Source organism: Gavia stellata, chromosome 32 (assembly GCF_030936135.1).
Source record: "Gavia stellata isolate bGavSte3 chromosome 32, bGavSte3.hap2, whole genome shotgun sequence".
Taxonomy (NCBI): domain Eukaryota; kingdom Metazoa; phylum Chordata; class Aves; order Gaviiformes; family Gaviidae; genus Gavia; species Gavia stellata.
In genome coordinates, this window is record NC_082625.1 from 6,397,064 (window position 1) to 6,413,210 (window position 16,147).

The 16,147-nt window shown below is 36.9% G+C and overlaps 1 protein-coding gene across 2 annotated transcripts in view; it reads right to left on the minus strand.

Moving 5' to 3' along the window:
* Nucleotides 1-733: 733 nt before the first annotated feature.
* SPPL2B (signal peptide peptidase like 2B) overlaps nt 734-16,147 on the minus strand; it is a 28,698-nt gene continuing 13,284 nt past the window's right edge. Inside the window, exons 4-15 of one of the 2 annotated variants that reach the window (XM_059831698.1) lie at nt 15,347-15,436; nt 14,850-14,989; nt 13,879-14,021; nt 12,912-13,008; nt 12,638-12,754; nt 11,046-11,127; nt 10,163-10,237; nt 9,967-10,029; nt 8,432-8,531; nt 7,366-7,443; nt 4,846-5,006; nt 734-3,974 (exon numbers count right to left, since the gene is read on the minus strand). In XM_059831698.1, coding sequence (XP_059687681.1) covers nt 3,687-3,974; nt 4,846-5,006; nt 7,366-7,443; nt 8,432-8,531; nt 9,967-10,029; nt 10,163-10,237; nt 11,046-11,127; nt 12,638-12,754; nt 12,912-13,008; nt 13,879-14,021; nt 14,850-14,989; nt 15,347-15,436 — 1,434 coding nt within the window. In that variant the 3' untranslated portion in view covers nt 734-3,686. Of the gene's footprint in view, nt 3,980-4,845; nt 5,007-7,365; nt 7,444-8,431; nt 8,532-9,966; nt 10,030-10,162; nt 10,238-11,045; nt 11,128-12,637; nt 12,755-12,911; nt 13,009-13,878; nt 14,022-14,849; nt 14,990-15,346; nt 15,437-16,147 lie in introns of both variants that reach the window. The other variant, XM_059831699.1, reaches the window with a different exon arrangement.

The window sequence follows — 16,147 nt, forward strand, 5'->3', positions numbered from 1 at the left end:
GCTATCAAGACTTGTAAGGCATTCCTAACAAAAGACATACTGAGGGCTACTGTAAGAAAAGAGCAGCTTCTGAAGGAAAAGCTTGACTGATTATCTGAGATCAAAACATCACCTAAAAAGTTTAAGAAATTTGGTATGGTTAATATAAAAGGAGGAGGAAAAAAATGAAACCAACAGTTTTCTAAATGAAGCTTTCTATGAGACATGTTAACAAATGTATTGGAAAACAAGCTGTGCTGCAGCTTTTTTGCCTTCTGGCATTTGTCCAAGTTTAGAGAAAACATTAAATATTTTCACAAGTATAATTCTCACATATGTAGATGTGCTCTTTTTTACTGCCACTGGTAAAAACAGAATATATTTTTGAATATATTCTTTCTGTTTCTTTTTTTAATATATCTCATTTAAAATGCTCTTCATTTGTGACAAGAAAAAAAAAATCCCCAAAATTAAAAAAGTGTTTGGGATACTCCTGCCTTACTTGTCACCCTTAGTAAAGTCTTTCAGGCTGCAGTCTACCTTCAGCTGCATTTGTGCAACCCTTCGGGAGGACACAATCAAAACCAAACACTTGGTCCAACACACTGATATTTAGTAATTTCAGACCCAGGAAAGAATCTGATCCTCACTACTGTGATCCAAAGAGTTTTTTGGGTTGGTTTTATTTTTTTTTTTTTATTTTTTTTAATTTTTTTTTTTTAGTGGGGTTGGTTGTTGTGGGGTTGTTCGGGGTTTTTTTGACTAAAAGAGGTGCTTCCCCTGAACGCGTCCAAGTTTTCAGAAATAGAATCCTTATTATTGAATTTTTAGATAGTTAGCTAAAGGCTTAGTATATGAAAGATGTAAACAAGCAGTGCATCAACATTACTTTTAACATTACTTTCATTATTTTGAGCATTTTTAACTCAAGGTTGGTGTGGGATGTATATCTGCAATCATCAGATAAAACCAGTCAGCTACACTGAACAGATCGTCACATTTTCCTATACAATATTAAGTTTCACATTAAGCTGGTCAGGGAGGTTTCTGAAAGACAGAAAAAGCACAGCCTTGGTTTTTGATGGAAATGATTGAACTGCCCAGGATTAGGGTCCGAACAGTCGCAGCCAAACTGGTGCGCCAGGGTCACCTGATTTATACAGTACTGGAATAGTCAAAGTATGTAACTCACGGCCAGTTTACATACTTTAACTGGAGATATTGCATTGAGTAGCTATTGGGGTTTTTCCGCATTGATCTTTGTAGCTTGAAAAAAACAAACAAACAAAATCACACAAAACCAGCTGTAAAACGCCCAGAAACATCAGGTGAAGCACGTGCTACAAGCAGACCTATCTAGAATGCAATGTGAACAAAGCAACTGTTAAATGCCTACAAGGTAAGTGTTACGAATACTTCCATTTTAATTGAGTTATAAACAATTTGAGAAAGTAAGTTTCCTAAGCCACAACATATGAGAACAAATGTTAAAATACACTTTCAAGTAGGTGATAAAACTTAATGCTTCATCATCAGAAAGCTACTGGCTTTTAAGTATATAAAAAGCTATTCCAAATAACATTATGATTGAAAGACAATCAAGGCAAAAAACCATAGAACTTTGAGTCAGTCTCCAAACTTGTTTTCTTGCTATTTGTCAAGTTCATTATTTAAACCGAGGATTGTTTTCTTGATTTAATATACATACTTATACAATGGCTTAAATTAAGGCATAATCCAGCTGGCTGAAGTTTTCAGTAAAATGTCTCTGTTGCTTTTTATTAGTAATAATTGGTTCAGATTACTGCTGGCAAAAGTAACATAGTCCATTAAAGAGGAGAATGAAAAACAGATCTCTTTAGTACTACTATCTTCCATTAGGGTGATTTGTAAATTAAATATAGTGCAGGCTTTTGGACTCAGGAAGCCTTTCAAGAAACTCACCATTATATCAACTTATCAGACAAAGCTTGAGGCTTTAAGCAGAAGCTGGTAAAACTCTGAAGCCGTAGTGTGGTTTTAAAGAAAGCCTTCCACATTCTAGAGAAAGAGCACTATCCACCCAATGTGAAACAGATCAGAACAGAGGTTATCATCCAAAAAGCACAGGCCAAACTTTTGGAAGACTTAGCCAAAAAGACAATGGCTGAAGTTTATCAGACAGACATTACAAGAGAGCCCTTCAGAATTTAACTCAACATTTGTAAATGACATTTTGGGCTCTCAAATACTCTTAAGAGTATTTCTTCCATGCAATTTGGAATCATATTCTAGGATCCTAGAATAGAACTGAAATAGAAAATGGAAGTAACATGAAGTGTTTGAGGGTTTCTGGGATTGCAATTTAAGTGTAGACAGACACCACTGAGAAAGCCAAATGTTCTTAGATGGAATAAATAATATGCAAAATCACATAATCCCTCTATGTGTACTAAAGTTGATGCATAAAAGACTCAATCATGTTAGACAGGAAAACGCACAATTTCAGGGATATAAAGTAAGACCAGCTGCACCCCAAAAAGCTTTAAATTCACAAATTCAATCCTTCACAATGTCATGTAGCAAGAGGTGCAAAATAATAGGCTAGATCACAGCCTCATTCCAGACCCTGACAGGCCATGCTTTGGCTACTCTTGGGACAAAGACAAAACATGACTGAGGCAGTTGATTAGTTACTGAGCAGCAAGTAGCTTTAAGTCACACCTGACTATAGCACCATATGTGCTTCCTTGGGAATGAAACCACCAGATTATTTTCTTCAGAATTAGAAATCGCAATTATATTCTTTAAACAAATAGCAAGTAGAAGCTCAAAACCCCAAGCATATGATCTTTTACTGCTTCACTTGAACATTTTCCCAACAAAAATACTGCCTATTAAGCTTAGTATAGTGCTACTACCTATTTGGCTTGTATTTTATTTCTAAAACATTAAACACTCTTAATATGCTTTTGCTTCCAGACAGTGTTCTGTAACAAACACTGTTTATTTTCAGAGACAGCCCCTAGAGTTCATACGAGTGCTTAGAAAGCTTCCTGTAGCTCCATTCATCCTGCCTTTTAAACTAGACTAGTAGCCAACCCAGGTATCTGAACGTAAAAACAAAGACAAAAAAGTTAAGAGATGCATTTAATGCACCATGGTAGTATAAATCCTTTCAGAGGCTGGTAATTTAACCATTCTCTGCATTTCCTGAATGTCAGTTTATACTAAAGCATTCCCTTGTATCAATGGCTTTGACAAGTAGGGAAGAGTAAAAGTAAAAGATGACAATAGGGAAAGTGCTAAAAAACTATCACGTTTCTCTCAACTAAGCATTGTAGCAGACTTCTTCAATGCTTTTCCTCCATGTTAACCTACACTATGCTAAAGCAGCAAAATAGCCACACAAGCACAGAGTACTGTGTAAATAAGACTCTTAATACTACCCCGGTATAATGAAAATGGAACGGTCAAAGGCATTCACTAATAAAATGATCATTGAAATCCATACATCAGAACCCTTTTAGAGCACCATATTTCAGAAAGATGTTTGAAGTGTATAGCTGTACTGAAGCTGGAGGCAGAACATTCGTTGTTGGATTTGATGATCAGACTCCCAGTGAGGTTCCTCAATGAATGCAAACACTACTAAACCAGTCCTAAATAAATACTGGTTTCATATGGATATGTTTGTGAGGGAAAATAAGGAGTTCTTATCACATTGTTTATTCCAGCTGTTTTTGCTCTGCATTTAGGCATTTGCTTTCAAGGTTTTCCATATTCTGACCAGCTGGTTCCTCACTCTGTGCAATAGAAATTTCTGACTGGTCCATCTTTGTGTCGGTATCAGCCAGCTCCTCTGCAGCTGAGGTGGGGCCATGCAGCTCCTTCACATGGAGGGTAGGATTGGTCATTTGCTCTGTGTCTTGTTGAGAGGCTGGTACATTGCTATCTTTGGGAAGCTCAGGGCAGTTGACAGGAGCTATCACCAAGGGAGGCTGAGGTAGGTCTTTCTGTAAATGGAAGATCACAGTGAGAATGATGGAAAGCAGGAATTGCTGTGTCCAGTTATCAGGAGTGATGGTCATACAAGATGAAGATTAAAGGTCCATCATCTCCGTTATCGTTCTCCAGTGGTAGACACATGCATACACAGTTATCCTGTCTTTGCATTTATAGTACACAAAGGGATTTTTCTTCCAGAAGTGCATCTAATGCTTTCTGCCTGATCGTTCCTCGCGGATTTCAGATGTGCTCTGCTGATTACGTAGGAACACGCAAACAGCACTTTGGCACTTTGTCATTCTCTGGTTTTGGCCACCTTTACTATCAGTGTACAACTGGCAACTTTTTCATCACATTTCAGATGATCTCAAAAATCTATAATCATGCATCATGATAGAAATGATTCCTTTTGGAATCAAATTAATTCCACTTGCACCACAGTGAAACAAAGTGATAATTTACTATACTGAACTAGAATTCTACCTTCATAAGCAGTAGGCTATGAAAAAATAGGAAGAAAAATATTTTAAGGATATATTTTATATACGATTATAAAGCATTATATTTTATATAATATTTTAAAATAGTGAACAACAACAACAACATACTTTCAACAGAGATCAAACCAGTAAAATTATGGCAGAATCAAAAAGGATAGACAAGGTCTACTTTACTTTTCACTAGCCAGTTTAAGTGGCCATAAACATTAAAAAAAGAAAACCTTACTGAGGCAAAAAAAGTATGTAAAAAAGCAAACAATCAAGCAAAACAAAAATTTTGTTTTTGATAATACTGCAATATTTTACTCAACTTTAATTCTAGTTAGGTTTTTATAATATTAGTATTTCTTGAAGACACTCATATCAAACTGGTATTCACCGCAAAGCCGCTGCCCGTCCAGAACATTGCAAGCTCCTTTCTCCAAAGAGCCACAGCAAAGCTTGTGAGAAGAGTACAGGGCACCAAGTAGAGGAGAGCGGGCTGGCCCATCTGCATCAATGCCAAGGCAACAAAGGTCACAAGAAGGCCTATGCCGTATGCTGGAAGGAAACAAAACCAGCAAAAAGCAGTTATTCAGCTATAGCTCTGCTCAAGAACAACTAATTAGCTAGATAAGCATTCTAACAGGAAGTTTTTTTCAAGTAATATGTAAAACATCCCCAGAATTTTTTCAGGCCTCTTTAGACACAAGCATTATATACACAATGTAAACTTGGAATAGTGGTTTACTTAACAGAGATACTACAGTCTTTCTATTGATAATAACATGTTGTGAAAGTAGTATGATTGGCCTAGTCCATAGTGTGCAATTAAATAATTACCTTAAGCAGTTTAAAAAAGGCAAAATAAACAAATGAAATATTGTGCCTCATATTGTATTTATGAATTCAACAGGTACAGACAATTATTTTGACCATTACAACATGTGCTGCTTGTTTGGCTTGGCTTTGGCTGTTTCTTACTATCCTGCAACACCACTAAAAAAACCACCAAGCCAGCTGTATGTTATAATTCGTTATTACTTTCTATTTAATTTCTGCATATATTCTGCAAAAATTTTTAAGTAGAACAGAAGCAGCTAGGATCTCATGTTGTAATTATTTTCAATTACATTTTCAAAACAATGAAGCTAAATCCAACTGATTTTTAGTCAGGAACCAGATGAAGAAAGATATTGAGGTGCTGGAGCATGTTCAAAGAAGAGCAGTGAAGCTGATGAAGGGTCTAGAGAACAAGTTCTACGAGGAGCGGCTGCAGGAACTGGGGTTGTTTAGTCTGGAGAAAAGGAGGCTCAGGGGAGACCTTATTGCTTTCTACAACTACCTGAAAGGAGGTTGTAGTGCGGTGGGGATCAGTCTCTTTTCTCAAGTAACAAGTGATAGGACAAGAGGAAATGGCTTCAAGTTGTGCCAGGGAAGGTTTAGATCGGCTATTAGGAAAAATTTCTTCACCAAAAGGGTTATCAAGCACTGGAACAGGCTGCCCAGGGCAGTGCTGAGTCACCCTCCCTGGAGGTATTTAAAAGACGTGGTGCTTAGGGGCATGGTTTAGTGGTAGACTTGGTAGTGTTAGGTTTATGGTTGGACTCGATGATCTTAAGGGTCTTTTCCAACCCAAATGATTCTATGATTAAAACACTCAAATTTCTACAGTCCTTCAAAAACGTTTTTTCAGGGCACATTATGTTATTAGTGAGAGTTCCTTATACCTAGTTGAAATATTTCTTGTGACTTAAATCCATTGCCTCACATCTTATCCCTACGCACCTGTAAGAAGAGTCTGTCTCTGTCCTCTGTGCATCCTCCCATTAGGTAGCTGTGGACAGCAACAGAATCTCCTCTTTGCCTTCTCTTCTTTTAAAATCATGTGCTTCAGCCATCTTGATGTCCTCCACTGGATTTACTCCAGTATGTCAATGTCTGTCTTTGAACCAGGGATCCCTAAGCTAGATACAGTATTCCAGACTCAGTCTTAACTGCCAAATTGAGGGGAATAATCACTTCTCTCATACTGCTGACTCAGTCATGCTAACATAGCCCTGTATGTCGTTAGTTTTCATTGCTGCAATAGTACACTGCTGACTCTTCATTGATACAACATTTTCCTATCAATTTCTGTAAACATGTTTTGAAAGTACCAGGTAAGACAACAGTTTTGTTTAAGTATACATGAGAGGAAATTATTTAAGATTTGGTACACTGAAATAAAAGCATCTCTCTAACCCTGCTGTAAGTGTCCAAGAACCTAACTATTTTTTCAAAAGAATTTCTAAAGCAGTTTTTCATGAAAATTTTTAATGACATTAACTGCAAGCATCTTAAGTCTTTGCTAGCATAAATACTTTGTAACAAAGCCAACAGAAATCTGTAAGATCCTATTCATCAGTCACCTTCAAGTCCACGGCAGGTAACTCTGTGGATTCTACAAACTAAAGAAGAAAACTAATTTGGAGGTGTTACAGCCATCACAATGCAATTCATTGCATCATAGGTCACAGATTTTTAGAATACACAAAAAGCTAAGAACAAAGTCAAAGGAAGATATCCCTGAACCTGAATTCTCATATGCAATAAACTCAAAGATTCATGAATCAAGAAACCAGAATGAGTAGCTAAGCATGTATAAAGATAGTGTAGATGTAAGGGTTATAGTGAGACAAACCATGGTAACAAGAAGCTCCCCTTATATATGGCAGTCAAAACAGCTCAGGAAAATGACATCAGATAACTTGGTGATGGAAGGTCTAGCCTCTAAAGTACTTTGCTAAAATATTTGTGTTTAATAATAAAAGGAGGAGAAGAATAAAAACCCCAAACTATGTAATATGAGATCAATGATATGCTTTTAAAGAGAGCAACTCCTGTAGGTATTGTGCTCAAGTGTCACTGTTATACGTACCTATTGTGCAGGCTACAAAATAGACTCTGGATGACTGCACCTGAATATCAAATCTATGGCAATAGGCTACCAGTAAGCCTAGGAAAGGAAAGAACAATTACAACATGCTTTCAACCCATTCAGGCATTAAGGTACACAAAACCATCAAATTATCTAGGAACGTAAGCTTTTTTTTTTTCCCCCAGCGCTTACTTGGGCACCCTGGTGTTTAAGCGCTATGACAGCATCATTCAGGAGGCTGAACAGCTTACAAAACAGTTATATGATAACACAAGCCCAGTACAACAGAAGCACTCTAATAATAAAATTAACATCTACAAATACACAGATCCTAGATACAAAACCTCATCCCATTCCTAATAAACATTTGTAAAAATACAGTGTTCACAACGAGAATAAGGGTAAGTTCATCCCTTCCAGCTCCTAGTAAAGACAGTAGAAATTGATGGTTAATGACTATAACTGTTATAGGTCGGGGAGGGGGTGGGGGGGTGGAGGGGAGGGGCACAGACAGGGATGACTTCATATTTCCCCAAATACAAGAAAATAAACAAATGATTTCTCAGAAATCTGAAAGCCAGAAGATACATACTTGTTTTCACCTGCAGTGGTGCCAGGCATACTTCTACATAATATCTAAAGCCAAATTTGATAGAAGGTGTGGTAGAAACACTGGATGTTGTGTTACTAACAAAATTATGGAGTTTTGAGTGGTGAGGTATGTGTGTACTCAAATCCTGTGCAAGTGGACAAATAATTTCTTCTATTACCACACTATTAAAGATGTTTTATACTACAAAATTAATTGCTAAAACAACTCTTGAGATTTCTCTACATTTCTTGACATAGCTGCATGTGAAAATGAACCGTAAGATTACTGTGCATTTAATTTCTTATGGAAAAAGTGAATAGTGCAGAAAAAAAAAGAACATAAAATATATACGTAAAAAATTATCAGGTTTATAGAAGTCAAATCAAACTTCCCACTTGAAGTGGAAGTACAAGAGGAGTCAACTAATATGACAGTGCATCAAGTAAAATTCTTAACATGCTGAACAAGAAATACCTGGAACTAAAATGTCTCCAAATCCTAGGAGAGAAAAAGGCCTGTCACACAGAGCCAACGGTGAGGAGTTCAGTCGTGGCACCTTCAGGACCATTGGGAGCTTGGAATGAGAGACACGTATGCCTTATGAAAATCTGTTTTCTCTATATACTCACACCATCTACCAGAACTTGTTCCTTTTGTACTGAAACTGCAGACTTCAAATACAGCAAATGTATCTTTTTTTACATTATAGATCCTTATGTTTACACTCTTTTATTAATATTACTGACAACTAACAAAATGTTTTTAAGATAGGAGTGATGAAATACTTTCTAAAGACAAACAGCCAAGACAACTCCACATGACAGACATCTCAAAACACTGTATAATTTCAAAGTCCTCACATGCAATAGGGTATCAACTCTGCTTTAACTGCAGGAATGTAAAAAAATTAGGTAAGCTGCCACATGCATAAGAAATAACCATTTATATTTCATTCTACTGGTTGCAATAAAAGACTCAAAAAGAGTAAAGACATGAATATTTTTAAAAGGTGATTTTCCAAATCACTTTAAAGACTTTTTTCCCCAAGCATTCCTGTTTATTTGATAATTTGCAACGTTGAGGCACAGTACAGCAAAGTTCATTGCAAACACATGTCCTCTTTAATACAGCACATTAAAGAAACTTTATTTTTTTTTCTTTTCTTATGTTAGTGCCAGAACAATTTTATCTACTTATACTATCATTATTGTTCTATACAATTCATTCTGTGCAAAAGGAGTCCAAAAGACAAGAACATAAGTTCAAGAAATTACTATGGATTGATCCACTCACAGTTCATCCTGCAAGCAACTATTTTCTTTACTATATTTTCCCATGCAACAGTATTACATTAATTGCTGAAAAGACCCAACATCCTTAACTTAACAAAACCAGTTTTCATACAGATTCATTTCTTACTTGTTTTGCACACTGTATCTCACTATCTCCTACATCTCACATACCGACTTAGGGAGGAAAGCCACATCGTGTTATACAGCTCTATGCATGCAGCTGGCCACTGTCAAATAGTACAGAACCACTTTATACTGACTTCTGTTTTCTTTCTGTCTCCAATTCGTGTTTCTCTCATTTGCCTATAGCCTCAGCTTTTCATAAAGCAATTATCAAAACAGACGAGCAGGGGGAAGAGATAGATTGATCATACAAGTTTTATCTCTTTAGGTAAAAATGGATATGCTTCATTAGCAATGTTGTATGTACAAAGTGTGGTCACATGTTTTTGTGAAGCTGAGCTAACCAGCTTCCTTATACTGAAACCCTTGTAAAGCAAGATAAAGGAAGACCAAAGCTGTTGTGATGAACCACTAAAAGTCTGCTTTGCCCCTGCGTTTGGCGTAGATTTCTAGAGAGCTCAGGAGTGCTTATTTCCACATTAAATTTTTTTCAGACTGGCATCTCCATTCCAGCTTTGTGGTCTTTGAATTTTAGAGAAGTTGAAGGTGTAATAGCTGGAAGTTAGTGCCATCTTTTCAGACTACATACCGTACCTTTTCATGAGTGGCAGAATCAGACGGGCCTGCAGCTACCTCCACCATTATACTCTCCCCAGTCTAAAGAAAAAAGGAGAAAATTGTAAATCAGCACTTCACTCGGCAGGTCTGGGATCATTTAGGAACACACAGAGAAACAGGTCATTACACTTTGCTCTGTGAGCAGCAGGCAGTAGAGAAGTACTTTACTTACCTTTGTTAGAAAAGGTGTGATAAATACAAAGAACACATCATACACAAAAAGAACCAGGAGGAGCAAGGTACAACCCTGAAGGAAGAGACAAGATATTTGGTATTTACATACTATGCATTAGTAATCAGCAAAGAATTAGTAATTAGCAACTTAAGACTATTCAAGGCAAAAGCTAACAAGGACTAAGATAAGTTTCCCACATATTTTTCTTAATTCCTAAATATTTCAGATGAAGGAATTGGGTCTCACATTCACCGTATAAAAGAAAGTAAATCTTATACACAAAATTACATGTTAGTCCCTAAAATTCTTTATCTTGTAAAATCTGGAGATGGTGCCATTTCAATTTGTTAGGAAATATTAAGAAGGTCTGCATTTTCTCTGGAGGATGCTAGGCATAGCTTGAAACAGTATCCACATTACTTTGGCCAATCTGTACAGGGAAACAAATTTATAGGTGACGATAACTTGAAACAGAGTTTGAAGAGCTGCTTAAGGAGTAACTACATGACTAATACTGATTTTTGTCTTAGGATAAACACCAGAATGATGCAACAGTTGTGTGTGAAATTTGAAAAAAAAAAAAAAAAAACAAAAACCACAACACCAAACCAAAAAACCCCCAAACGAAAAACCCCCCAAAAACCCCACAAGTGAGTGTGGGGTGTGTGATATACCAGTAGTCAACACTCTACAGAACTTTAAGTTACCAAACACCATGCATAACAATGACACACCACTTACTGGTCTACATTATACTCATTACATCACTCTATATATGAATGGAAGTGCATTTCCAAGCTAATGCACTCTAATAAGTAGCTCCTCTGTTCAACTATATACAGGCAAACATCCTCTTTTTACATCTGTTTAACTTCCATACCTTAAATGTAGGCAGGCGAATTGTTTTCAACATATAAAGACAGAACGCAATTCCTAAAGCATCTTGCAGAACCCAGGCCCACCTAAAGAAGGAGGAGAGTAACATTTTTGCAGGAAACAGTAGGAAAACCAGACCAAGCCTTGTCCTCACTAATGACCTGCTTGGGACAAATAACTTTATTAGAAGTACTTGCTTGAAATCAACATTGTTGTCGGCATGGATTCGCAAATGGGAAGTTGTGCTTGATCAACCTGATAACCTTCTACAATGAAATGACTGCTTTGGTAGATGAGGGAAGAGCAGTGGGGATACTGTCTACCTAGGCTTCAGTAAGGCTTTCCACTGAGAATCTCCCATAAGATCCTCGTAGAGAAACTGATGAAGCATAGGCTGCATGACTAGACAAGGATACAGATTGAAAACTGGCTGAACGAGGTCAGCGGGTACCAAAATAGGAAGTGCTGGGGTCCTTTGGCCTGTGTATATGTGTACACCCTTGTGTGCTGAGGGAAGCCTACAGCTGGGGCTGTTTCTTAATTGTGTTTTGCAAGTTAAGTATAGAAGTACCAAGGCTCTTCACTCTTGATTCCTAGGATCAAACAGAAGTAGGATTTGGGATACAAAACACTAATGTTTCCCTAAAATTGCTAAGGTCTAGATGCAGATGAGAGATTATGCTGTTGTGATCAATAACTGAGCACTTGCTGATGGAGCTTTGTGCACGGGGACACTCAGGTCCACTCCAGCTTTGAGGCAGAATATGGGTTTCCTAGTCCTAAATATCCCAGGTTGGAATAGCTCTATAGTACTTCTGTACTTCTCAGTCTGACACTTACTTCTCTAAAAGGTATTTCAGAGTTGATGCTTCCTGGATTTATGAGTTCTGTCAGTGAATGATCCACAGCCTTAACACAGAAAATAGACCCCACAAAGGCAGTAACAGGCATTCAAGGCACAAGCAAGACATCTTTGGTACCATCAGCAGAAACACAAGCCAGCATTTCCGTTCCAACAGAATCCCTGATAGAGTGACCAAGAAGATGAACACATCATGTACATATGGGGAAACTGGAGCATCTGGGAGTGAGGTAAGAGTTAAAAAAACCCCCAAAAACTATCTAACAAAAGTGGTAAGAACACGCTATAATTAGGTACCACAGCAATACTGGACACAGAGAATTATTTACTCATACCAGACAGTTGAGAGAAACTAAAGATCTGACAATCTTCACAGCTCTTATTCTCTCTGAGCAAATGCACATGCAGACCACCACCTGAAGAAATAAGTTAGACAACTTGTGTCCAACTTTCCATACCACTTCTGAAAAGCAGTCTTAAGCCAAAGAGATCAGAATAAGGACTGGAACTCAGAGAAATTCAAGCTTAACAAGAGACAGTTTTTCTGTAACTTAAACCAACAAGACAAAGATGAAGTACATAAGCAACAACTAAGAATTTCTGCCCAAGTCTCTAGTTTCTTTCCTGTCACTCCTAAATTCTGGCTAAATTTAGGCTTCTATGGATCTCAGTTACTTATAGTATAAAGTGTATTACAATTTCTAGCACAGAAACTAAAATCTAAGATCACTTACTGATCTTCGTTTCTGAAGATTCCCCAGATTACGCTGACAGAGATACAAAATACTGCCAATAGCAACATCCGGACCTGTGGACGCTTGTGAAAATAAGGCAAGTTGTTGTCTGGGATTCTGAAAATGAAACACACCAAAGCTACAGTTGTCTACATAGTTACCCTCCTCCTTTATAAATATTTTCAAGTATGAAACCACCTTGTAAACCCCACACCTACCCAACATTATAAAAAAATTAATTTTGCCTGTTAAAAATTTAGAAGTTGCCACATACCTACACTTTCCCAAGGGGAATCTTCTTACGAAGGGAGACAGACAACTGTAAAGACCAATTGACGCAGCCAGGCAGAATATTCCTATGATAACATAGACTGAAAAAGAAAAAGTAGTAAGTCCAAGTAGGATAAGGTAAGAGATGCTTTTTTTTCATATCCCAGCTGAATAAAGAACAGACAATCAAAAAGCCCGAATGAGAAATAAGGCTTACATTTCACCAGTGAAAGTTAAATTCAGAGACTTCAAGTGATTGTTGATTAGATTGATGATTTTTAAGTATTAATTCTAGCTCAGGTGTACTTTATGCAATAGCTACCTCAACAAATCAAAACTTCTGTGCTAGTATTCTTAAAGTCATTCATTACATCATAAGCCTAAAAGACAATTTATGGTGAAGTGTTTATCTTCTCATTATGAGTATATGTGAGCATTATAAGGGAACTCTTAAAATCATTCAGTAGCAAAACAAATTCATGCAGATGGGATTCATCTTTCATAACTTCCTCAGAAATACGAGGATGGAAGTTCCAGTGCATTAGGCTCTCATGTTTTTTTTGTCAATCAATTTGAGAAGTGATCAGTAGAAACTTATTATCTTTATAAAGATTAAAAAAATTATCCTGGATCCCATAACTTAACTTCAGATTGAGCAATAATAGAAAGACAAGTATAGTTTTGAGAACACCTTTGACAAAAATAAAAGGTAGAAGACATTAAGTCTGTATCTACTTAATAAGCTTTAATGTTTGAAAGAAGCTCTATGATCACCTAATCCAACCTCATTAAAAGTAAGTATAGAAATCTACCCAGTGGGTTTTCTTACAGGGTTTTAAATCATATTGGGATGAAGAAACATGGCAGAAGACAGCCGTTTCATAATTATTTTCACAATAAAAATGTTTCTTGAACAATGGCAGCCTTGTGATATTGAAGATGTATCAATACAAATACAACTTTAAGAGTACCTAAGTGGTCATAGAAGAAATAAAGGAGGACCAGCATTGAGCAGCACATCACTACAAATACACAGATCATTATTGGAGTCACATCAACTGTTTCATCATCATGTTTTTCTGCCCCATCATCACGTTTGTGCTTCATGTACCGCCTGAAAGAGTAACATGGCTATAATCAGTCCATTCCTTCTGCAACAAAATATAAAAGGGCACTGAATCTTCACCAAGAACTACATGGGTTTGGAAAACACGACACGACACCAATGCCTGCATTGATTTTCACTCAAGTCAGTGGAACTCCACATTTTACATGGATGTATGCACATCAGATATAATACAATGCATAAAACAGCAATTGCTGCATTAGTTTACCAAGAGTAGTATTTTTCATTCACTAACAACTCAACAGAAGCCTGAAAATTACTGCAGAATAATTTGCTGACTTCAAAAGAAACCCTGAAGTCAGGCTGTGTATATAAAGTAAACGTTAGAAGTAAGTGTGGCACAAAAGACCTCCTCCCCCAACTCCACTTACTGGCAAAAAGTAACCACAAAATTTCAATGAAAGATTCATAATAAACATAGTATATGTTAGCCATCTAATCAGTTTGTTTTGCACTATACTAGTAAAAACAATTGTTATTATTTTTTTACATTTTATTTTTGTGAAAGCCCAACCAGGAAGCCTATTACTATCCAATTTCCGTTCTGAGCTTTTCAAATGTTTGGCTTTTTGACACAGCAAAATGCTCAAATACTCTACATGCAAATTATGCTTTAATAATTTCATACAGTGACAAAGCCAATACAAGGCTCAGGGCCTTTCAAATGTCACATCAGCATTTTCCCATTCTGGTTACAAGACAGTCTCCAAACCTCATTAGCAGAGCTACCAGGTGATCTTTAGTTAAATACCATGGGATTTTTTTTTTCCTGTGAAAAATACAAGAAAAGCGACACACTACATTCCAGTTACTCACTTTTTCACATCTCTGCTTCCTGCCCAGTAGCCTCCAATTGCAACAGTCCCCACCGCCATGACAAATATAATCACCATGTTATAGTCTAGCACAGGTTCATTTGGTGCATACATCGCTCCTTTCACTGAGCTGCCGAAACTCTGTAGAGGTATGTACAAGTTATGAAGAACTTCCAAAAAGCTACCTTAGTAAAGGTTCAGTTATTTAGTTTCCACCAAGCAACCTCAGAATCAAGCTTTATTATAAACACCTAAGAGCAATCTATTGGCTCTACAATAGTGATATTTATTTCCAGCACCAGGCTCCATTTTGATTTTATTTGAAGATGAGAAATAACCTCCCCAGAGATTTGCTTTTTTTTCAAAACATAACAATGCAATCTTCATGAGTACAGCTCCCTACAGATTCAAAGCTCCTAAGATGGACTTCAAATACCGTTGAGCAATGACTCATTTAAATGAGACAATATGAATCAGAGCATTTAGTGTCGAATTTACCTTGCCAATATCTAACATATCAGTATAGCTGAGCAGAGCCACAGGAATATCAATTTCTTCATATTGACTCCTGTTACCCCCAGGAGGAACCTGAAAGACAGTTCAGACCAGGTAAGAATATATTCCTTTCTGCAAATACTTCTACTACTTCAAAAGGGTTGAAGTTGCAAGTTCTGTTTCTGTTAATTTGGAAAATATTCTAGAAAGGAACATAATGACAGCAAAAACTCAAAGTCAAAATGTATGCCTGTTTCCAGTGAAACGTAAGTCATTAAAGATTAACAGCAAAATGCAGCAACCAAACTTCAAGCAGTATCTTTTACACATCAGGATCATGGTTTTATGACTGATGTGTGCCTCTAGTATGGACTACAGTATTCAAAACTACTAATTTTACAAAACATACACTGGTGATGCTCCAGCTGAATCTAAAGCACTAGATTCGCTGTGCTTAGATCTCACTGAAGGTAGTAGTATGAGTCGAGAAACCAGCCTCCTTCTTTGATTCCCGTATTTCATAAGGATCATTCTGAGCCCTTGACTTGAATGTTACATGGGCTCTATGCAGCACTCTTCCTACTTACATAAGTACCTCCTCTTGTTTCATTAATCCTTCCTTCAGCTGTATTATTTCCACACATAGCTATGCAATGTACGTACACGCATAAACATACACACATAAACACACACACACACACACATTATTTCTTTTGAAGAGGAGCATCAAATACCATCAATGAACACTAAAAACAAGACAATATCTAACATCAGAGGAGTATCAGCAATACAGGAAGACAGAGA